A 25,314-nucleotide genomic window follows, 5' to 3' on the forward strand; every position below is an offset into this window, starting at 1 on the left:
GCCCTTATTTTCTTCTTTTGATGCTATTCTAGGTAGCAATGTTTTATAATTTTTGATTTCTAATTTTCTGCTACTAATGCATAGAAATACAATTGATATGTGTATATTGGTCTTAGGTCCTGCATAAGGACTACTACTGTCCTTGCTGAACACCCTTGTCCTAGTAACTTAGTTGTAGATTCTACCATATTTTCTCAAAAGACAATTGTGTTTTCCATGAATAAAGACATTTCATTTGTTCCTTTCTGATTTGGATTTTTTTTTAATTTATTTTCCTTGCTTGATTGTACTAACTAGAACCTTCAGTACAATTTTGGATATAACTCAAAGACTGCTTAGCCCTAGTTTCTCTGTCCTTGTGCTTCACCTTGTTTGTCTACTGTGTCTGAGGGATCAGAACTTTGTTGCTTGTTGACTATTATCTTGAAATGGTTATTTCAGGCAAAAGGATAAATCTTGTTACTCCAAGTCTGAAAGGAGAAGTCTCTTATTTCTTTCTTTATTTTTTTTTAAAGGTAATCAGTTATTTAATTAGATTATTAGGACATTTAAAACACCAATTTGTGAGGATAAATTCCATTTGTCAGGGCAAACACAGATCGCAGGTAGCCCTGGAGCTGAGGAATAGCTTTGATTTTTGGTAAAACTTGTGAGTCCACAGCTTTCTGATCAATCTTGCGCTGCTCTGTTATCTCGTATTTCTCTTTTTCTGTGTCGAAGATCTCACCTTCCTGGTGTCTGGGCTTCTGCAGCTGCTTCTTCTTAAAATAAGCATCAGTAAGATGTTTTGGAATTTTTACATTGCTGATATCAATTTTGGTTGAGGTGGCAATGACAAATTTCTGGTGCGTTCCGTAGAGGAACTCGATTGAGGACCAGAGGTCCAGTCACAAGTAACAAGCCACTAGCCAGCTGCTTCAGGAAAACCACCCTCTTGCCCCTGTGGCGACCAGTGAGGATGATCAGAATGGTCCCGGGGGTAATGCTGGCTCGCGGTTTTCTCACGTGCTGACTAAAGGGTTTTTTGCCGTGGCTCAACAGCTTTCGAGGCACATCTTCAGTAGGATAATACCTAGGCATTTTGCGAAGTTTAACCACCGGGGTGCCGCTGTTTTTGTCACCACCAACGGGTTTTGTAACAGTTGCAAGAACCTTCTCTTTCTTTTTCTTTTCAACCTTGGATTTAGCCGCTGAGTACTTCCTCTTGTACAAGGCTTTTCTGGAATACATGGCAGATCGGGAATACCTGCCAATTCCTCTGACAAGAACAGGATTGCGGCTGCAATGGGGCTTCCCCTTCTTGGGCTTTTTAGCCTTGAGGCTACCCTTTCTCACTTTGCTACCAGCATCAGCCTTCTTGGCTTCAGGAAGGTTTCTTCTCTTTAGTATCCGGCTTCTCAGCTTTTTCACCAGCCATCTTGCAAGATGGGAAAGAGGAAGTCTCTTATTTCAAATCAAGCTTTTATTCTCACCACTCCACCAAAACAGTTGCTAAATTTGGTGGTTACTTATCATTGTTTTATTTTATTTTTTATTTCAACTCTTGGCAACATTTGGAATAACTGACCACTGTCTTCTCGGTACTTTCTTCACTTAATGTGTAGGATGCCCTCTTGGTTCTCTTCCTTCTTCCCTGGCCAACTTTATTGATGCTACTCAATTTAAATGTTTGAATGCACGATGGATCCTTGACATTTACACCTGTCTTCTCTGTATTTTTACTTCCTTGCTAATTGTTTCCCCGTTAAAATGCAAACTCTCTAAGGGCTCAGCACCTACAGCAGTGCCTGGCACAAAGTGTTCATCCAACACATATTGATAAATCAATGATGAAGAAATGGTTGGTTTTCTCAACCAATTTTTGGCATGTAACCCAGGTTCTCCTTAGAATATAGAAACCTTTAATACCAGAATTATTATTTCTAGTTATGACACGAGATGAAGTTAGAGATTCTTTCATACTCTGATATTTGGTTGCAGTTTATAGTGTTAAGAATGTTATTTAATTCACCTGGCTTTATTCTTACATGCTTATTTCTGTTTTGAGTACTGTTGGGAGATTTTATTGAAAAACCTTTTTGTTATATTTTCAAAGTTGACATGACTTACCTATCTGTTTAAAACAAGTCAGGTTAATTACTGAATGTGCTGGTGATAAATTTGATTCATCCAGAATCTGTTTTGTTGAAATGTATTTGTGATGAATTTTTTGAGGATAACTCTATGCTATTATATTGCTAGTTTATTGATGTATATTTTATTAGTTTCCTCAAAATTTAAAATAATTTTGAGGAGTCTGAAAGGATTTATATCTTAGAGATTTTCAAAGCTGGTGTTTAGGTGGACACACACTAAAATAAATGTTTCATTTATAGCATATTTGCACATATCCATTGTGTAGATCTTAATATTTGAAAGATCCCTGGGAACTGAAATGTCTAACGTGCATGTCATTACTGTAGGTTGAGAAGTGAAATGTGGTAAAAGAGAGCATCAGAGTCTTAAAAAGAATAGTATCAAAAGTTTGTGATGGTTTCTGTTACTTCTTGGTTCATTGCTGAGAGTCAGGGAGGAAAGAAAGGAAATGGATGCCATTTTGTTCATATTTTCCTTTCAGAAACTTTCAGTGTGATCTCTAATATGGATCTCACTTCATTTGTTTTTGTTTTTTTAAATAACCCATAGTAGTTATATATGTTACTACATTTTCTTTTCAGTCACAAGCGTCTTGAATGTGTGTATTTCCAAATGCTTTGTATCTCCAAGGCACTCTGTAAATACTGACTGAATGACTATTCAAATACACTTGAAGACTCCAAAGACTGTGTTTTCATGGATATAGTGTTTTTGCAGAGCTACAGATAGGGGAATAAATCCTCTCTCTCTCTCTGAAAGAATAATAAGTTCAATTTACTTAATTAGCTAATGATACAAAACTAAACTTTTAAAGCAGGAAGACAGAGTAGAAACAGGGTATCCCATTTTATCATGGTTTTCCTTCGCACACTCTAGAGAGTGTGCAGTAGCCAGGACCACCTTATGACAAGGTTAGTTTCTTGCTAGATATTGAAGATTCAGTTATCTGCTATTTTTTTGCCACTTTGTATTCTAGACTTACATTACCAGTAGTGATGAACTTACTTTAAATTTAGGTCTTTAATAATAAACATTTATGTTTCTCCAGGATCTTTCTGCTCTCCAGTTAAACTCAGCTTCATGTGAAAAGTAGAGGGATGAAGTAATAGGCTCAAAGATTGGTAGTCTCTGAGTAATGAGGCATTCTAATTTGGAGTTTGGTTTAAGAGCCACAACAGAAATCTGTTTCTCCACATTTTAAGATTCCATAGGGGAAGATCTTACTCAGAAGTGGTTTTTAACTTTTGGATTTAGTCCAGGAATGGAAATGTATTAGATTCTGTTATTTGCAACAACAGAACTCTGGCTAATTAAAACATAAAAAAGGAGATATGTAATTAGAGGCTTATGGAATCTAAGGGTGGGCCAAATTTATCAATACTAGGAGAGTAGTACAAAGCTTTGCCAAAAGGTTTAAGGGTTGAAACAAGCAAAAAATACACCAAAACTTACTTTTGTAACAAATAGTAAAACTCATAATATAGAAAAATTAGAAAGTAAAAATCACTCATTACTTTCTAGAAATTAAACTAAAAGATGAAAAAAAAATCCTGTTAGTTACATTAGTATTTGTGTATTAGTAGAGCCAACACCTTAAAAAATAGCCACTTATACCTTTTTTTTTTTTTTTTTGTAAATATTGACCTTGTTCATTAGGGATTACTCCCTTCTGATTAAGTCTCCCAGCCTTTTTTATTTGGTGATTTTTGTATCTCTGCTGTCATGCTGAGAGACAGGCTTTCCCAATCTAAATGTTGTAGGATGTTTAAAATATAATTTTGCACCAATGGGTCACTTCCCCTCAACCCCACAGTATCTCCAAATACTGCTTTTAGTAACGGTGGTTCACTAGGCTGTGGTTTTTCTGGGTTTTAAGGAGATATAATTAGGCCAGTACTACCTGTCTTAGTCAATTTGGGGTGTGTATTATAGTCCATTTGTGTTGCTATAAAGTAATGCCTGATAGTGGGTAATTTATAAAGGAAAGGGCTTATTTTGGCTCACCATTCTTCAGCCTGCACAGGAAACATGGTGCTGGCATCTGTTTCTGGTGAGGGCCTCAGGAAGCTTACAATTATGGCAGAAGGTGAAGGGGAGCTGACACATCACATACTAAGAGAGAGCACAAGAAAGGGCAAAGGGTGAGCTCTTTTAAATAGCCAGATCTCCTCTCCTGTGAACTCAGAGAGTGAAAACTTGCTCGTTACCACAGGGACAGCACCAGCCTATTAATGAGGGCTCCACTCCCATGACCCAAACACCTCTCACAAGTCTACCTCCATTATTGGAGGTCACATTTCACCATGAAGTTTGGAGCGGACGAAACATCCAAACCATCTCAGTTTACTAGAACAAAATGCTGTAGACTGGGTGACTTACAGCAGACATTTATTGCTCACAGCTGGGGAGACTTGGAAGTCCAAGATCCATGTGCCAGCAGATCCAGTTCTTGATGAGGATCTTCTTCCTGAATTGTAGACAATCACTTTCTCACTGTATCTTAACATGACCTAGAAAAAGAGAAGGAGCAAGCTCTCATGCAGGGGAGCACACCAGCATGAATTTATGTAAACTTAAGTATCATGCAGAGGCCTCTCTACCAAATACTATCACATTGAGGGCACAGCTTCAGAATGAATTTTAGGGAGGACACAGTCACTCCGTGACACTTCTCTTATTCTACTTTTTGTTGTTGTTTTACCTCCATCTGAGGGTAAAATAAAAACTAGAAATTTTTTCTTTGGTCCTCAGTAATGTTAGGTTTGCCTTTCTAGGGTAATTAGTGTTATTTGTCAAGATATACAGAAAAGTTTTATCTGCGTACGTATGTACAGGCAATCATTTTTTACTTTTAGGTCTTCAGTCAATCTAGGGTTTTTGTTTGTTTTCCTTTCGGTGTTTAGTATCAAAGAGGGATCTGTATTTTTCCAAGTATTTTGCTCAGGCTCTTTCAGTATTGACTAATTTATTATTTCCACACTCAAAATTTTAGCTTTATTATATACCACATTCTATTATATATAGGTCTGTTTGTATTCTTTGAATTATTTTATGTTACTAATATGAAACTTTTTATTGTTTTTACTTTAATGTTTTTCCTCCTCTAAAGTAGTCCGTTAGTGTTTTGAAATATTTTTGGCAGTTACTTCTACTCTGTTTTTCTAAAATTTTTATTGGAGTTTTCACTATAATTGCATTTCATTTGTGTATTAATATACAGAGAATTGACAGGTAAATAAGTTTTCCTATTTAGGAATATGGCATAGCCTCCATTTTTTCAAGTCAGATTTGTAAGTTTGTTTTTTACAGTTTTACTCATGAGTGTTTTAAATACTAATGTTTACAAATATAATTGAACCCTTTTCTGCAATAAATGTGTAAATATATCACCCATTGTAACATGCTGATTATATAGTTCATATACATTTTGCATATGTTTATAAGCAACCACATTATTGGTTCTAATAGCCCTTTATTTCATCTTCTTGGATTTTTCAAGTAACAATTCTTTCTATTTCTTCCTAATATTTATTGTTTCCTTTTTCTTATTACACTGGATTGAATTTCCAGTCTCAGTTGAACAATAGTAATGATGGTGCATCATCTTATCTTGATCTTTTTTTAATAGCCATGCCTCTTTCTGTTTAATGTTGATAATGGCCACTGATTTGAGAATAATCTGGTTTATTAAGAGTCCTTTTCTCAGATTTTCTTTTTAAATCAAATAGTAAATGCTAAGTTTTATTAAATGCCTTTTTAACATCAAATAAGAAAGTGGTGTGAGCTCTTAATGTGAGGAATAGTCTAAAAATGTCCTTGTGTTCTTGGAATAGTCCTACTTGGCTGTGTAGTTTTTTTAAATACAGAGCTGTTATTTCATAATAAATGAATTTTTTAATTAATATGCATGAGACTGCTTTTTTATTTGTTTATAAAGTACCAAGGTTGTAATGGGTTGCTAAAATACATTAGAATACTTTCATATTTCATGTATCTTGGATTAATTTTAAAGCTTAGTAGTTATCTGTACTCCAGCATTATAGAACGTGATAGCAAATTTTCGGGGCCTGATACTTTTTTGGGGCAGTGGTTAAAAACTGAAACTTTTTAATTCATAGCTGTTAAGCACAGTCAGTGTGCATTGTGAGTCCCTTTTTGTAATATCCTCAGTCATCTGGTAGATAATAAAATTTGCCTTATAATTTACTTTTTGTTTTTGATTTTTCCTCCAAAAATATTAATGGAAATAACATTGCATAAAGTTTTTGACATTATTTCGACATGTTTGAACATGGTTAAATGCATTTTTTTATTATCTTGTGAAACCCTTCTGCATTTCAGTATTCATTTAAAAATATTAATTAGATGTAACTTTTAAAGGTATTGTTTATTGTTTATACAGTTTCCATTTTTGAGTGCTTATTTTGGTTTACTTCTTGGTTTGTGTGTTTGCTCATTTATTTTGTTAGGCTGCAAATGTGAGTGGTAGACCTCCAAGGAATTGTTATACATATTTTAATATACTTGTCAATTAGCAGAATCTTGCTTGACTATAGTAGTCATCAATATTAGCCTTATTTCCCTCAAAACATTGTAAGTTTTGCTCTATTGCTTTTAGGAAGGAAGTATTCTATGGAAGAAGTTTGAAGTCATTTTAACTTTTGCTTGTGAATTTTTTTTTAACTCTGAAATGGAAAAACTATTTTACATTTATATAACCATTTCTTCATTAGTATTTTCTGGCAATAGGATCTGTCTTGAGTGACTTTTCAGTAGAGATACTTGATTTAGGGACTCTCCAAAAGAAGATACTTTGGTATTATATTTGGTTTGGGAGATCCTACATAAGTTATCTATTGCTGTGTAAAAAATTTACCCCAAAACATAGTAGCTTTAAGACAGTATCCATTTATTGTCACTCAGTTTTTGTGTGCCAGGAATCCAGGCATGACTTAACTGAGTCCTCTACTTGGGTCTCACAAGGCTGGAGTCAAAAGTGTCAGCCAGAGCTGGGAACTCATGTGAAGGCTTGACTGGAGAAGGATCTTCCTTCCAAGTCAACTCAGTCCTAATCTAGTGCTTTTTTCACCACAACACATATTGGTGTATTGTTAATTTATTTGCTAGTCACATTTGGATCTCATATCCAGTCCAGAGAACTTGTATTTCATTTCTTTTTATTACTCAGTTGTAAGTTTTGTTTGCAGTGCTTGTGAGTGCATGTGTGTATGTGTGTGTGTGTGTGCACGTGCATGTGTGTATGTAGCTAAAGATAGTTGTAAGTTTTGTGTGCAGTGCGTGTGAGTGCACGTGTGTATGTGTGTGTGGGTGGGTGTGTGTACGCGCGTGCATGTGTGTATGTAGCTAAAGATAGTTACAGATGGGGGCAGGAAGAGAAGAGAATGTTGACAACTTTTTTCTATTTTAAGAATTGCAGTACTTTTTTTTTCCTCCATAGGGGCCTTAGCTGGACCAATTATCGTGGAGCCACATGTCACAGCAGTATGGGGAAAGAATGTTTCATTGAAGTGTTTAATTGAAGTAAATGAAACCATAACACAAATTTCATGGGAGAAGATACATGGCAAAAGTTCACAGACTGTTGCAGTTCATCATCCTCAGTATGGATTCTCTGTTCAAGGAGAATATCAGGGAAGAGTCTTGTTTAAAAACTATTCTCTTAATGATGCAACAATTACTCTACATAACATAGGATTCTCTGATTCTGGAAAATACATCTGCAAAGCTGTTACATTCCCGCTTGGAAATGCCCAGTCCTCTACAACTGTAACTGTGTTAGGTAGGTATGGTTGAATTATGTATTTTGGTGATAGTGGTGACGGTTATAATAAAAATATTTTCAATAAAATGGTTGAAATTTTATTTAACTTTAGGTTTAAAGTAAAGGAATTCAAATATGATTTAAGATCTTAAAATTTATGGTCCTAGGTTCTCTTTAAATAAAATCTTTTCTTATATAACCACTTATCTATATAATACTACATAGTTTTAGCTGGTTTCTTTACGAAAGATCATGCTGAGTTTTGATTATATACTAAGTTCTGAGTTCCTTTGACACTTTATTTTCTTTACTTCCCCTCAAATTTTCAGCCTCTAATTAAATTTCCATCTTAAGTATTTTCATTTTAAAAAAAATAGTTTTGAATCTACAAGTCATTGACACCTCGTGTTTTAATTTTTCATATCCAATTTTATTTCTGCTATTTTAAATTTGCCTAGCTATCTGAATATTGTGCTTTTGCTCCTAATAGTGATATTTCACCATTTCCTATCTGATAACTGTTAAAGTTGATGGTAAAATGGTGAAAAAGCTTGTGAACCTTAAGCTACTTGCAGTGAAATGTAAACCAGTTTGGAAATGCTGATAAGTTCTTTTTAAATGATAGAAATGAAGATTGAGAAGTAATAGCAACTGGTGGCTGCTGACATGATAACCTACTGCTTAGGCTCTATTTAGACAGCTACTAGTAATCTGGGTAGCTGACAGCTTCCAGCTGTTGGCTCCTTTAAGATTACTTCAGTTTCTGAGTCAGGGCTATTCTTTTTGTGAGTGACCTCAGGCCAGTGACTAAGTGAGGCCGTGGTAGCCAAGGGTAAGGTCTTCTTGGGGCCAGTGATTGAATAAGATAGTGGTGTGAAGATTTTTACCCAAAGTGGGACTCCTTTAATGGAATCTGCTCATTGGCCTGATGGAGACTTTGTCAAGGTGCTGATAGCTCCCCTTACTCAATGTTCCTTCTCCCTTTTCTCCCAATTATCATTCTTTAATAAGCCTCTTATACTTCTCACATCACAGTGTCTGCTTCCCAGAGAACCAAACAAATTAATAGCCCCTAATGTTTAAGGACGTAATATTAGTCTCTGAAATAGAGGACACCAATTTTGTCTAAATGTATTATATATTTTTTCATGTTGAGAGAGATTATTTTAAAATAAAAATAAAATTAGATATTTGAGGCTTAATATGTTTAAGACACTGGCCTAAGAGCTATGGGGAAATATAACTTACATTTAAGAGATTGATATTTTTGAGAAATTTTCTGATTAGAAGGCAAGGCATGAATATCCAAAAACTCACCTGCAGGACATCAGTCATAACACAGGTCAGGCACGGTGGCTCACACCTGTAATCCTAGTACTCTGGGAGGCCAAAGTGGGTGAATCACAAAGTCAGGAGATCGAGACCATCCTGGCTAACATGGTGAAACCCTGTCTCTACTGAAAATACAAAAAATTAGCTGGGTATGGTGGTGAGCACCTGTAATCCCAGCTGCTCGGGAGGATGAGACGGGAGAATTGCTTAAACTCAGAAGGTGGAGGTTGCAGTGAGCCGAGACTCCACTCAGGCCTCGGCAATAGAGCAAGGCTCCGTCTCTTAAAAAAGAAAAAAGAAAAAGGTTTGGGAGGCCGAGGCGGGTAGATCACAAGGTCAAGAGATCGAGACTATCCTGCTCAACATGGTGAAAGCCTGTCTCTACTAAAAATACAAAAAATTAGCTGGGCATGGTGGTGCATGCCTGTAATCCCACCCACTTGGCAGACTGAGGCAGGAGAATTGCCTGAACCCAGGAGGTGGAGGTTGCTGTGAGCCAAGATTGCGCCATTGCACGCCAACCTGGGTAACAAGAGCGAAACTCCGTCTCAAAAAAAAAAAAAAGGGTAACAAAAGTACTGTATGGCATGGCTCACTCCTGTAATTCCAACACTTTGGGAAGCAGCGGCATCTGGGTCACTTGAGGGGTACATGACCAGCCTGGTTAACATGGCAAAATCCCGTGTCTCCTAAAAATACAAAAATTAGGCAGGCATAGTAGTGCATGTCTGTAATCCCAGCTACTTGGGTGGCTGAGACTTGAGAATCACCTGAACTCGGGAGTCGGAAGTTTTCAGTGAGCCAAGATCATCACATCACTGCACTCCAGCCTGGGCAACAGAATGAGACTCTGTTTCCAAAAAAAAAAAAAAAAGAAGACAAGTGCTTTGCCTGTGAAGGAGCTAGCTCATGGGGATAAAATCACTTCTTATTTTGCTTTAAATTTTAGTAGTTCCCTCTTAATTAATACAATACTTACTGGCTTAACAGCTAGGCTGTTTGTTACAAGATTAGTCATTATTTTGCCAATGCATACATCTCTCGCTTATCTATTCTACTTCTTGCTGCTCTTTTTTCAAAAACCCAAGTCTTACCATCATAATAAACTGTTTGCAGTTTTTTTAACCTACGTTTTCATTGGTGTTTCTCTTTTTGCCTGGATTGCCTTTTTTTCTGTCCTCTCTTTCTTCCTATATTCTATATTAACTGTTACTCATCAAGTCACATCCTTTTAGTAGTCATTCTTGACCCCTTTTCCCTAATCTGATGCTTTTTTGGCTGTCATTTGTTATGTTGAACTATCTTTATTGTAGCAGTTACTACACTATTATGTTTTCTCCACTGTAAACGTGGTGGACAGTGACTGTGCATTTTAAAATTTAATTTTATGTCCCTAAAGCCAGTAAGAGTTTCCAATGTATAGCAGTAATACAGTGTTATTTGAGTAGGATATAGGAATGGATTAGTGAACTTGGTAGTCAAGAAATATTTTGTAGGAGAAAGAGTTGAGTCAGTCCTCAGTGGTGAGTAGGTTTTGGGTAGGAAAATGGTATTCTAGAATTTGATAGTATGTGAACCAAGGCAGGGAAGCAGAAAACAATATGCACTTCACACTTGAACAACATGGGTTGGAGCTGTGTAGGTCCACTTATACATAGATTTTTTTAAACTAACTGCAAATAGAAAATAGAGTGTTTGTGGGATGTGAAACCTGCATATATGAAGGGCCAACTTTTCCTGTACACAGATTCCACAGGGCCAACTGCAGAACTTGATGATGCATGAATTTGAGTATACTCGGGGACCGTGGAACCAACCCTCACCACCCACCGTGAGGGTGTGCTAAGGAACCACTAAACATTAAGGCAAAGTTTTCTTAACCCCAGTATTGTTGACATTTTGGGTCAGGATTCTTTGTTGTAGTGAGCTGTACTATTTGTCATAGACAGCATCTGTGGCCTCTAAACACTATGCCAGTAAATGCCAATAGCATTCCTCAGCTGTTAAACTCAGAATGTCTCCAGACACTGCCAAGTGTCCTCAAAAGGGGAGCAGGAGTTAGTGGGGAATCACCCTTTGTTGAGGTGATTCCTTTGTCCAAAGGATTTATAAAGTACAAGAATTAAAGTTCAGAATTATAGAGTAGGACCATGTTAAAGTAACTTAAATGCTTGGATATGGAATTTGAGTTTTATATTATTAGAAATTCATATTTTGTATACAATGGTTGTGCTGCTTCTCACCTGTCTTCTATTCTCAGACCCTTGCTTTTTAAAACATAGTTCATGGACCAGAAGCATTGGCATCACTTGGGAGCTTGTTAGAAATATTTTCAGGCCAGGCACTGTGGCTCATGCCTGTAATCACAGCACTTTGGGAGGCCAAGGTGGGTGGATGACTAGGTCAGGAGTTCGAGACCAGCCTGGCCATATGGTGAAACCTAGTCTCTACTAAAAATACAAAAATTAGCTGGGCATGGTGGGAGCACTCCTGTAGTCCCAGCTGCTCCTGAGGCTGAGGCAGGTGAATTGCTTGAACCCAGGAGGCAGAGGTTACAGTCAGCCAAGATCACACCATGGCATTACAGCCTGGGTGACAGTGAGACTCCCTCTCAACAAAAAAAAAAAGAAAGAAAAGAAAAGAAATGGAGTTTCAGACCCCTCTTAGGCTTATTGAATGGTGGTCTTCATTTTAGCAAGATTCCTGAGTGATTGTAGACACAGTGAAGTTTGAGAAACACTGCTTTGATCGTATCATATAGATGAATGCCTAACTAACAGCTCACCTGATTTAGAGTAATGTGATGACAGCTGTGATTAGGAAGATGGGTCTGCTGTTTGTGATCGACTGAAATGAAGAAGTCCTTAAATCATAATGTCTCAGCCATGAGGCTGTGAAGAGTTGCAGTTAATTTTGTAATTTCTGCCACATGAATGAAGACAGGAACTATTACAGAGGAATAATTAGCAGAATTTTGTAACTGACTGGATATAAGAAATAAGGAAAGCTTGAACAGTAACAGGTTTTGAAAGTTTGTGATTAAATTTTGTTAATGCTAATTAAATGGGCATATCTGAATGAAAAGCGGGTGTTGGTGATTGGGAGGATAAAACGATTTTGGTGTTTGGTTTATTGATTTTGAGGTGGAGATAACCAGGTGTAGGAATCTGAGGTGTCAAGCCTTATATCAAAGAACGTTCAGAATCATCTGGGTAGTAGTGTTTATCAGATTGAAGTTTTGAAGTGAGATGCAAAAGTTGTTGCAGGCCTAGGACTGATTATTTATTAAGAAAGAGGTTAGAAGAAATAGGAAAAAGTCAGAGAGAGTTATGAGAATAACTCAGAGTAATATATCAAGAAAAGATACGAAAGTTTTTAAGAAAATGTTGCTCTAGAGTTACAGTAAGAAGTAAGCCCTACAGAAAATATTTGACTATTATGTAGTTTCTTTTAAGGACAGCATGTAGCTAGTATAATTCTAAATTCATAGCCAGCCCAGGAGTTAATTCATGACTTAAAACAAATACTTTAACACATTAGTATTTAATTCTTTTCAATTGATTGGGAAGAGACATTAAAGTGTTGAGTTTTAGATGAGGGGTCTTTGATGACATTAAAGTTTCAATAGAGTGATAGTAGTAGAACCAAATTAAGGGAATGTATAATTGCAAATGATTGTTTTCCCAAATCTATGTAGAACTTTTACTCACCAGTAAGAAAAAAATAGACAGCTGGCTATAATAGGCATTTTGCAGAAGAAAAGATTCCAAATGGCTCATAACCATATGAAAAGATTTTCAACCTTATTCATAATCTGAGATATTCAAAATAAAATCTCAGTGGTATACCATTACATACCTATCAGATTGCAAACACTGAAAGGTCTGTGACAGTATCAGCTGGGTGACAATAACAACTGGTGAGTGTATGGACCAGCAGGAGCTCTAAGATTGGGAGTACGTTGTACTTTGGAAAGGTTTTTGAAATTATCTGATAAAGTTGAAAATAAGTACTAGCAATTCTACTACTAGGGATAAACTTGTACACAAATATGCTAACATACATGAATGGAAATGTTTCTTGTAAAATTGTTCAGATGAAGGTGGAACTTTATTGTCCTCCAATAAACTGTAAAGCAGTTAAAACTAATCTATACAATTGTATGTAAATCCAAATGATCTAAAAATAAAGTAAAATAAAATGAATTCCAAAAACAAGAAATTTAACCTAAATGTTTTGAGTATGAATGAATCTCCAGAACACAACGTTGAGTCAAAGAAAAACTACAAAAATACATATAGTCCAGTTCCATTCTTGAAAAGTTCAGAAACAGACTAAACTGTGTTGTTTAGGTTTGCATTTCTTGGTTGTAGAACTATAGTGAAAAATAAACAGTTGATCTCCAAAGTCAATATAATGGTTTCACATTGAGGGAGGCAAGGTTTTAAGATATAGCAGAGGAATGTGAGGAACTTGTGAGGTTCCAGTAATTTTGTTTAAGATGTGTGATGGTTTCATGGATGTTTGCTATAAAATTGTTCATTGCATATGCTGCATGTACTTTTTCATTTGTTATTTTACACTACATCTTGTAAAAGGACGTACATAAGGAAAATAATCATATCCATGAGAGGAAAATGTGAAATAAAAATAGATTTCAAAGTAAAATGTGAAACAAAAATTGGTTCTTACAATACCATCTGTTCTTGATGGTATTGAAAGAACTAATTCCAAATCCTGGAAATGAAAAAAAAATCATTGAAATAAAAACTCAATGCACACAGTAAACTAAAGACTGGACACAAAATTTATGAAGCCACTACTGAGGAATTTACACACAAAGAACCACATAACGATCGCTGGAAAACGTGAAAAGATAACTAAGAGATACTGGGGGCCAGAGTAGATGGAGAGGTTCTAAAATTGTTGCTTTACCCTGCGGAACTTTCTTATATTGGAAGAAGGATGGGTGGTATGTACATTCCAATAAACTTAACTGTTAGTGATGTTACATGTTAGCATGAGCTTAAAGTATATGTTGTAAATAAAAGTAGTAGAACACATTAGCAACCCTAATTGGTTGTTGTAGATACATGAGGAGTTAAAGGTTGAAAGTTTAAAAGGCAGTGTTTTAAATGAAACTGGTGAGTCACTTACTGGACCAAGAAAAACATTTCACCTTCAATGGGTAGGCTCAAAGGAACTTATTTTTTCTTAACATTTTAACAGTCATAATCATAACTTATTTTTAAAAGTATTTGCTTTAAAATTTTTTTTGCTGTAAAATGAAGAGATATATATGTATATCCTTATCTTCCAGAGAAGTAGTATCTTTAATCTCATAAAGGGAATTGTGATCTAGTTCACAGAAATTTTTTGTATAAAGTTGGAGGGAATTCATCTGTCCCTAAAGGAATGTATATTTTTATCAGGTAAAGCCATCTTTTTAGTGGTAGTATGAATTCTTGGTCTCATTTGTCCTAGACTGTAATTGATGATGGCATTACCTAAAAAGTGTGTGTGGATTTTATATGCATTTTTTCCACGAATGTAATTGATGATGGCATTACCAAAAAAGTGTGTAGATTTTATATGCAGTTGTCCTTAAGCTTGTGAAATATGTCTAGATGTGACTTGGAAAGATAAAGATGTTCTTGTTTGAATGTAACTAATTTTTTAAAAAATATTTAAACAGTTGAACCTACTGTGAGCCTGATAAAAGGGCCAGATTCTTTAATTGATGGAGGAAATGAAACAGTAGCAGCCATTTGTATCGCAGCCACTGGAAAACCCGTTGCACATATTGACTGGGAAGGTGATCTTGGTGAAATGGAATCCACTACAACTTCGTTTCCAAATGAAACAGCAACAATTGTCAGCCAGTACAAGCTATTTCCAACCAGATTTGCTAGAGGAAGACGAATTACTTGTGTTGTAAAACATCCAGCCTTGGAAAAGGACATCCGATACTCTTTCATATTAGACATACAGTGTAAGTAAATAGTAACATTTGCTTTTTTAATATTTGTCAGCATATTTATCAAACTATTTTTACTTTGAATATTTAATAGCTTTTCCTTGTTGTTTTTCTTTTAATTTTATGTTTTTGTGGAAATTGTATTTAATCAAAGCATTTTTAATCACTTTTTAAAAGATGAACAGATGACTTGAAAGTTGCTCTCCAACTTAAAATTGTATAACTGTTTCTTTTATGATCTTTAAAGTTGGCTGGACTTAGGGAGTTCTGGCAACATGTACCTCAAAATGTACAATGCTTAAGGACAAACAACTTCTACATTCTTACTAACTTAGCTGTTACTTAGTTTCACCGATGCTTCCCATCTTATTTTCTTTTTTGAGATGGAGCCTTACTCTATCACCAGGCTGGAGTGCAGTGGTGCAATTCTGGCTCACTGCAGCCTCCGCCTCCCAGGTTCAAGTGATTCTCTTGCCTCCCAAGTATCTGGGACTTCAGGCTTGTGCCAACACGTCTAGCTAATTTTTGTATTTTTAGTAGAGATTGGGTTTCACCATATTGGCCAGGCTGGTCTCGAACTCCTGACCTTGTTATCCGCTGGCCTCGGCCTCCCAAAGTGCTGGGATTACAGGCATGAGCCACTGTGCCCAGCCTTGTTTTCTTTGACTTCTTTGGATACATATTAATTAGTTTGAAAATCTGTATTTTTCAGTATTTTTTCTAATCTTGTCTCATTGATCATGTTATAAGCATTTTTTTAGGTAAAAAATAGTATTTTAAAGACATAATTGGATAATAACCATTGTAGATACAGGTTCAAAGCTGAGCCACCTTGTTACTTGTATACTTTTGTTAAGGGATACTTTCCTCTCTATGTGTTTATATATTCTTTTCTATCTGCTTTTCCCTTTAAATAAAGTTTCTTAGTTTTTAATACAATCTTTGTGATTTGTATACCATTTAAACATTTGGAGTAGGAGAAAAGGTGATGGCTGCAGATAGTTTATAGCAAGGATAATGAAAATTAGGTAGATCAGAGATAACATTGGGAAAAGTATTTAGGTTCTGCTTTTACTTCTATCCATGTGCAGATTATAATCTAGGTGTTATTAAAGGAGTTGTTCTCTTTTTTGTTGTTGCTACTTACTTGCTTTTTGATATGACATGCATGGAATTTTAAATTACACAAATTCATTACTTTGGTGTAATGGTTTTTAAAGCTAATTCCCAAGATCTTTTTCAACATTTATAGGGTTAACTTGAAAAGCCATAGTTTACAAAATGTTATTCCCATTGCATTCTTAAATGCTAATACCATCTTTTATCAATTCTCTGGAGAATCCCATTAAAAATTTTTTTTTCCTTCTCCTACCTTGCTTTTACAGAGTCTTAACTTTTTTCTCTTTCTCATAAAATTCAGATCCCAATTGTAAGTTATTTTGCGTATGCATATATGTTTTCCTTTCAGTGTCTAATAATGACTGATATATTCATCAATTTGTATTTTTTTGTTTCTTGAATGAATTCTTAGATATATGAAGTATTTCTTCTAATGTGAGTGTTTATAACATGATTTTGATTTATTGGCTTGCCCTTAAAATGTTTTTGAATAGTCATGACTTTTTTCCTTCTGTAAATTAGAGACCTATAGAACATGTAAACAAACTTAAATATTGTCTTATATCACAAACTTATACCTCAAAATTTAGAAATATCCTTTTGGGATACTTTAATGCCTTTTGTAAACTTTGCTTTCCAGTAGGACAGTCTTCCCTGGCAAAGGTAAAAACTTACCTGGTCTCTCTCTAGCTTTTTATCAGATCATCTGCTGCTAAGTTAGGTTTCTATGTAGTTCACAGAAAGATATTCTCTGCATCATACGTAAGTAACTAACACCTCCCTAGGGAAGCCTTTTATCACCTCCTCCACCCCATCCCCAATCTAAATTAGGCCTTTCTTCTTATCTTCTCTCATAGCATCCTATTCTTTTTCTTCTTGGCCCTCATAGAGTTTTAGTTCAATATTTTTAAATGTCATCTTCCCTATTACTATTAGAATGTAAACTTTATGTATCTAAGTCTTTATGTATACCAAACACCTAAAAGAGTATATTATTTCTAAGTGCCATGCCTGGCATTTATAAGGAGCTAAACAGAATGATGGTTGAATGAATGATAGGTATTGGACTTAGTAGTTTGGAGATACATATTTACATTGCTGATAGATATGGATAATTGCTCATTCAACTAGTTATGACCTTTGGGTACATGGAATGCATAAAAGTTTGTTTTAGTACATTTGAGGCCCTAGATAATTTACTTTTGTTGTAAGTATGTAGTCATAGAAAGTCTGTGTTTTTACATGACCCCAAAATACTAATTGTAACGTAGGGAATCTAATCTCTGTAATTGACCTGTTATCTCTTAGAGGATATTTCCTTTTAGATTAAATATCTCTTTAAAAACTGTTTTATATGGTGAGTTGGTACTACATGGTACTTAAATGCCATGTCTTATTTAATTAAATACTGTAACATATTTGCTTTATCCTGTATCTCTATATCTCACATAATGGGATTCTTTTATTTTGCTTTTGGTGATTATAGGTTTATGAATATTCCTTAACATTTAGCATGTCTAATTACTCAAACTGTATGTACTATAATTACCCATTTGGGGGTACTCATTCTCCATTCATTTCATTCTTTCAGCCAGCCAATACTTCTGGAGTAGTGTCTTCCATATAGATTATATATGTTGAGAGTAAGGAAAAATGATTCCTGTTTCAAGGCTTAGTCTATTGTGTTAATAGATGTTTTACCATGTATATTGCATTTATCATTAACAAAAGATAATCTGTCCTGTCATGCGTTTATTTTATAGATGCTCCTGAAGTTTCGGTAACAGGTTATGATGGAAATTGGTTTGTAGGAAGAAAAGGTGTTAATCTCAAATGTAATGCTGATGCAAATCCACCACCATTCAAATCTGTGTGGAGCAGGTATGTCATATACTTTAAAAGTCAATTATCTAAAAGTGAAACATTCTTAATCCACGTTCAAAATTGTTTTTATCTGTATAATACATGATTATAGTAATAGCAGAACATTTTACTTTGTCCTCTCTTGCCCTACCTGTCCCACCTTCCTACTCCCTCAGTTCTGTTTTTCAGAGGCTACTTCAGCAATTTTAGCAGTTTCTTATGGTTAGTTACAGTCACAGGCCTTAAGCTGCTACTTCTTAATACTTTTTAACATTGACTGTTGACTTCTTAGATAAATAATTATAATTTTATGTCTACTCCTTTATTCACAAACACATCCCTATACAAACATCTCTACCTTTCATAGTCCACATGAACATTTAGCTACTTTTAATTAAACTCAGTAATCATTTAGCTCTTAGTAACATCTACCTGTCCTAGAGTCTGCCTCTCTAGGACAGGTAGATGTTACTAAGAGCTAAATAATATACCAGACTTCTGTTTTCTCTTGTCTATGGCCATTTGTTTTCCATATGGCTAATATTTGCCTCTTTACTTGTATAATTACTATGTGCATAATTTTCTATGAAATTTCAAACTGTTATACTAAGGTTTTTATTCATATTTTATCAGTATTTAGGGCCCATTTTGATCTTCAGATGTGTATCAACTTGAATAATTTTTTAATTTTTTGGTCATTTCTTTTTTTTTTTGAAGGAAAACTTGTATTGTTTTAATTATTTTTATGTACAGAAAACTCAACAGTGTACATTTAACCCAGTTTCTTGGCAAGTTCTTTAGCCTTTCCCTTTTCGAGCTTGGCGATGCAAGCCACAGACTTGGGACCCAAGACATTGCCTCCCCAGTGACGGCGGATCTTATCATATCTGTCACTATATTTGGTGCGTATAGCTTCCACCAGCTTAGCTAAAGCACCTTTGTCTTCCGAGTTAAACTGTGTGAAGGCGACAGTGGTGCAGGTCTTCCTGTGAACTAGACATCCCAGTCTTGCCTTCCCCTTGATAATGGGGTGAGGGACTCCCATTTTACGACACAAGGCAGGCAGGAAGACAACCGGCTCAATGGGATCCACGTCATGTGCAATAACCACCAGCTGAGCTTTCTTGTTCTTCACCAAGGTGGTGACGACGTTAACTCCTGCTCGAAGGATAAGTGGTCTCTTAGTGGGGATGTCCCCTTTACCAGCTGCTTTCTTCTCGGCCCGGACCAGCAGCCTCTGCTTCTTCTCTTGCTTCATCTCCAGTCTGTACTTGTGGGCCAGCTTAAGCAGCTGAGTAGCTGTTTGGCAGTCCAGGGCCTGGGTGAACTGGTTAATTGCAGGAGGCACTTTCAGCCGCTTATAGAGGATGGCTCTCTGCCGCTGCAACCTGATATAGCAGGGCCATTTCACAAAGCGGGTGAGGTCTCTTTTGAGCTGGATGTCCTGTGCAATGCCAAAATTCTTAGGCCTTTTCTCAAACAGGGGATTCACCACTTTCTTGGCCTTCTTCTTCACGACGGGGGGCGGGGTGGGTTTGGAGCCACCTTCTTCCCCTTGGCCCTCTTTCCTTTCGGCGTCTTGGGCGGCAGGAAGAGAGCTCCTTTTTGTTGTTGTTGTTTTCATTCCTGTTCACTCTTTTTAGAACTCCTATTTATTGTATAATAAATATTCTTTTTGTGTGTGTGTATTTTCAGGTGATCTTACTGTTCTTCCTAGAAGATTTTCTTGATTTAAAAAAAAATTTCCATTGACTTGATACAAAAATTTTTTTTTGCCTATTTTCAGTTTATAAGAGCATCTTCTTAAGAAAATATTCTTTAGAGAATGAGAAGATGCTCTTATAAACTGAAAATAGGCCAACAATAAAAATGTTTTTTTATAGCACCTGTTTGATGAATGTAGTATCTTTCTTGTTACTCCTGGGGATACTCCAGTTACTTCTTCCCCAGAGAGTTTTTTTTTTGCTTCCTGCATATTGTCTCTTTTCCTTCCAGGTTCTTTGGTTTTTTGGTTTGGTCTTTCATTGTGTACATATTTCTTCATCTTGTTGGTTGTCTGGTCTTTCACTGTGAAGCATTAAAATAAAATGCTTAGTGGATGCTCTTTCTGTAGTCGGGATTGCTCATTAAGATTCCATTTAGAGTGATAATATGGAGATGTGATTATTTTCCTGGGGAGACTCCAGATATCACTAATAGAAGAGTATAAGCCTTTACTTCACGGCCAGTTTATTTCTAGAATTAACCTGCATTTTATTTGCCTGAGAGATAAATGTCTGGTATTTGTACAGAGTCGGGAGGAATCTATTGTTTTGTTGTGTATCTTTTAACTAGCTCTTGGCCTCCTAGTCTTCTGAGGTATAGTGAATCAAACTCCAAATTTTTTTTTGGATTATTTGACCAAATTGGCTGCTTTCTCATCGTGTGCCTTTTGTAAGCAACTCTTCATCTTAAAGTAAAACTTTTCAATCTTGGCACTGTTGATATTTTAGGCTGATACTTCTTTTTTGTAGTGGGCAGTCCTATGAATTGTAGTCTATTTAGAACCATCCCTGGGTTGAGAAACATGGACCTCTAAGGCATATATTGTTTTTAAATCTATTTTCTATCTTCTGAAAGTTTGTTGAATCATCTTGTCTGTTGAATTCAGAAGGCATATATTGTTTTTAAATCTATTTTCTATCTTCTGAAAGTTTGTTGAAACATCTTGTCTGTTGAATTCTGCCTCCTGTTTTCTTTTCTCCTCCAGGGTTTTTAATAACTTTTTAATTTCTGAACTCTTTCTGGTGAGATTTTAGGGAATTAGGAAGCACTATATCTGGTCAATTGGTTGTCTTTTTTTTTTTTTTTAGAGACGGAGTTTCGCTCTTGTTACCCAGGCTGGAGTGCAATGGCGCGATCTCGGCTCACCGCAACCTCTGCCTCCTGGGTTCAGGCAATTCTCCTGCCTCAGCCTCCTGAGTAGCTGGGATTACAGGCACGCGCCACCATGCCCAGCTAATTTTTTTGTATTTTTAGTAGAGATGGGGTTTCACCATGTTGACCGAGATGGTCTTGATCTCTTGACCTTGTGATCCACCTGTCTCGGCCTCCCAAAGTGCTGGGATCATAGGCGTGAGCCACTGCACCCGGCAGTGTCTCGCTTTTTATTGTCACAGATGCCCACCTTACAAATGCAATAATTTTATAAGAAAACCCATTTTGCTGCTTTAGAAACTATGTTTGGATGGAACAGTGTCTATTGGTATTAGCATTAAATGATGCTCTATAAATATGTTATAGAGGGTGTTAAAACATGATTACATATTTAAGTGAGATGACTTCATTAAGATTATTGTAGATATGTCATAAATAAATATGACATATTGTAGATATGTCATAAAATTCTCACTGATTCAGTGAGAATTTTAATTTCTCTGATATTGTATGTATGTATATTATCTTCAAATAATATATTTTTCCAACTTCCAGTTTCTGAATAAATTTTTTTTATATTTTTTTTCTGCTTTTCTCCCATTTTATTATGTTGGTATAGCAACTCTTACATGGACTGCTATTTTGGAAGAATGGGTGTTAATGGCATTTATTCATCTTTATTAAAATGAAAATTTGTTACTTTTTGTATACTTAGTGAATTTTGTATAAAAGATACCTTTTTATTTTGACTAACATCTCAAATTTAATGTCTCATTTTAACTAGCTGTCAGTAAATGTAGTCTGAAGATATTTAAAATAATTTTACGCATTTTAAAATCTAGGTTGGATGGACAATGGCCTGACGGTTTATTAGCTTCAGACAATACTCTTCATTTTGTTCATCCATTGACTTTCAATTATTCTGGTGTTTATATCTGTAAAGTGACCAATTCCCTTGGTCAAAGAAGTGACCAAAAAGTCATCTACATTTCAGGTAAGTTACTATCTGCTTGCAAAATATGTTATTTAAAATATTTCTGAATAATCATCATAACAGTATGATCCTAAGCAATAATTTTTACATGCAAAGATATAGATTCCTCAGTGTGAAGTTTTTCCAAATAATCTAAAAGGAATGTGATAAAATAACCCTAATCCTGAAATAGGTATGTAATGTGGCATCCTATATTGAAATGTCAAAATGTCTATGCAACAAGTTTATATACATTTTGAAGCCTGTACATACAGTTAATTTTTTAGTTCAGCAGTATTGACTATTTAATAAATAGTATGACTTTCTAGATTCTTTAATTTTATACTAAGAACAAATAATGATTTTTGTTTTCTTTTCCTTTGATGGCCACTTTGTACACAGTTGTCTGGTAAATAAAATGGACTATTAAATTTGATGACTTGGCTTGTTAAATAACATTGTTTGCCACTTAATATGGGACTATACCATATTGTGTTACTGAGACGTGATGAAATAGTTATGCTACTGAAAATGTGTTAATGAAATAAAATTTATGATGCTTTTTATTGTCCTTAAACCACTAACAGCTTAGATTTTTCACATTCTGTTTGTTTCATTGTGAATATTTTTATTAATTTGGCTGAGTATAAATTCGATCATTCATAAAATATAGAGAGAACTAAAAGTACATTTTTTCCTGGTTGTGGCTTCAGGTAATAAATTATCAGTAGAATGCTTATTTTAAAAAAATTCAATAAAATATTTTGAGTTCTTACTCCTTACTGATTGCAAGAATATAGCAATCTTCCTGTCAAACAAATGGAAAATTAAGAGGGAAAAGGAAGAGAACCTAAGAAATGCAGGTTTGTATGGTAATTATTGGAATAAACAGTTAAGAGTTTTAGCTTTGTTCAAATCTAGAACTAGATAAATTAGAGGTTTTGGAGAAATTTTGTGTTTGCTTAAGTGTTATATTCTTAGTCCTTGTGTGATCAATCTAAGAACAGTACCACATATTATTTTCTTAGAGCAGGCACCACAAATGTTTAGTTGTATGCTCATTTCTTTGCTTACTATTTACCTTCACAATTTAGCAATTTGTGCTTGCTTTATTCACCACTGCATACTCAGCAATGAGCATTGTGCCTGGCACATGATAGAAATGTAAACTTTTTCTTTTTTCCATGACTCTAGCAAAAAGCTTAGAGCTGCCCTATCCCTTTCTGCCAGTATCAGTGCTTTCATGGAAATCTGTTTGTATTTTTTTTTCGTTTGAGACATGGTTTCACTCTGTCATCCAGGCTGGAATGAGTGATGTGATCTTGGCTCACTGCAAGCTCTGCCTCCCAGGCTCAATCAATCCTCCCACCTCAGCCTCCAGTAGCTGAGACTACAAGTGTGCACCATCACCCTTAGCTAATTTTTGTATTTTTTTTTGTAGAGACAGGGTATCACTATATTGTCCAGGCTGGTCTTGAACCTCCTGAGCTCAAGTGATCTTGCCCACCTCAGCCTCCTAAAGTGCTGAGGTTAGAAGCATGAGGCACTGTGCCTGGCTGGAAATCTGAATGAGGTTACATATTAGTACATTAGTCTCTCTTTCTTTAGTTAGAGAGTAAACCAGGGAAATGCACATTTAAAATACACTTAAGGACTGTTTATTTTGTGTTTCTGTTGTACAGTTTGGTGTGGATATTACTTGTAAACATTAGACTCAATATGTCTATGTAATCATTTAAATATCAGGGCTTGGCTGGGCGTGGTGGTTCACACCTGTAATCCCAACACCTTGCTTGGGGCGCAGAGGTGGGCGGATCACCTGATGTCAGGGGTTTGTGATCAGCCTGGCCACCATGGTGAAACCTTGTCTCTACAAAAATTATAAAACTTAGCCAGCGTGGTGCTGTGTGCCTCTGATCCCAGCTACTCTGGAGTCTGAGGCAGGAGAATCACTTGAACCTGGGAGGCAGAGGTTACAGTGAGTTCAGATTGTGCCATAGATGACAGAGTGAAACTCTGTCTCAAAAAAATAAAAATAAAAACTAATTAATAAATATCAAGGCTTATTTTGGACTCTTATATGTACTGATTTCATTGATGATATCCTAACTTTATACTCTGTTAGCATTCTGAGTTCAGTGTTCAGTACTCCTAACTTGTGCATCCAGTTACCTGTTAATGATCATTAACTCTCTGTGGTAGTCTGATAGGTATTTGCAACTTAATATATTCAAATCTGAGGTTCTCACCTTTCTACTGTTCCTTGATACCACACATATTTCTGTACCCGTCTTCCTTCTTTAAGTTACTGGTCCTTCTTTCCTTACATTTGTACAGCGTACCACCCTTGACAGTTATTCTTGATTTTACTTTTTCTCTCAAACCCTGTTGAATTCATTAACAAATCAGTGCTAGCTCTTCCATTATGTTAAATACAGAATCTTACCAGTTCAACTCTTCTACTACGACACTAGTCTAAGCCATAGCCACTCTTACTTCACTATTACAGTAACCATTTAATCTCCCTGCTTTGCCTCTGTCCCCCTTCCCTTTGTCAGCAAATGAGCAGCTAGGATGGTTATTTAAAAGGGCGGGTCAGATCATGTCTCTTCTCCGCCAAACCTTCCATGGGCTTCCCATTTTACCCACAATGAAAACCATATCCTTATAGTGACTCACAAGGCTCTATACATACCCTCCTCCCAGATGATCTCTCTAATCTCATTTCTTACTATGTTTTGCTTATTGGCTAAGGCACTACTGGTGCCTCAAACATAATAGGCACATTCCTACCTCAGAGTCTTTTGCATTTGCTGTTTTCACTGCCTGGAATGCTTTCACCAGGTATTCTCATAGCTCTTTCCCTCACTTCTTAAGGCCTTTGCCCTCACATTTTTCAGTGAGGTCTTCCTTCACGACTATATTGAAATAAAATAACCTCCCTTCCCACCCCTTGACTACTCCTGGTCCCCCTTCTTTTTCTCTTCAGTACGTATTGCCATGTAACCGCATGTATTGCCATATAAATATGTAAAATATTTACATATTTTATTGTTTTTATATGCTTGTCTGTTTTTACACTTACTAGAACGTAAGTCTAAACATAAAGTCTGCTTTAATTACTGCTATGTTCCCATTATCTACAATGCTGTTTAGCATGTGATAGGCATTCAATACAGTTTTGTTACATGAATGAATAAATTTGAGACTAAAACA

The 25,314-nt window shown here is 35.8% G+C and overlaps 1 protein-coding gene and 2 pseudogenes across 19 annotated transcripts in view; 1 reads left to right on the forward strand and 2 right to left on the reverse strand.

Annotated features, from left to right (window-relative positions):
- Positions 1-25,314, forward strand: part of NECTIN3 (nectin cell adhesion molecule 3) — a 134,988-nt gene that overhangs the window by 40,194 nt on the left and 69,480 nt on the right. For all 19 annotated transcript variants that reach the window (XR_013527727.1, XR_004734303.3, XR_013527726.1 and 16 more), the window contains 4 exons: positions 7,595-7,936; positions 14,946-15,242; positions 18,110-18,227; positions 21,968-22,119. Coding sequence is in view for 11 of the 19 variants with exons in the window: in XM_078352281.1 (XP_078208407.1) it covers positions 7,595-7,936; positions 14,946-15,242; positions 18,110-18,227; positions 21,968-22,119 (909 nt within the window). In the remaining 8 variants the exon portion in view is untranslated. The remainder of the gene's footprint in view (positions 1-7,594; positions 7,937-14,945; positions 15,243-18,109; positions 18,228-21,967; positions 22,120-25,314) is intronic.
- LOC108588530 (large ribosomal subunit protein eL6 pseudogene) lies at positions 520-1,417 on the reverse strand (annotated as a pseudogene).
- On the reverse strand, positions 18,982-20,253 carry LOC108588531 (large ribosomal subunit protein eL8-like; annotated as a pseudogene).

The sequence above is a fragment of the Callithrix jacchus genome, chromosome 15 (genome assembly GCF_049354715.1).
Source record: "Callithrix jacchus isolate 240 chromosome 15, calJac240_pri, whole genome shotgun sequence".
Taxonomy (NCBI): domain Eukaryota; kingdom Metazoa; phylum Chordata; class Mammalia; order Primates; family Cebidae; genus Callithrix; species Callithrix jacchus.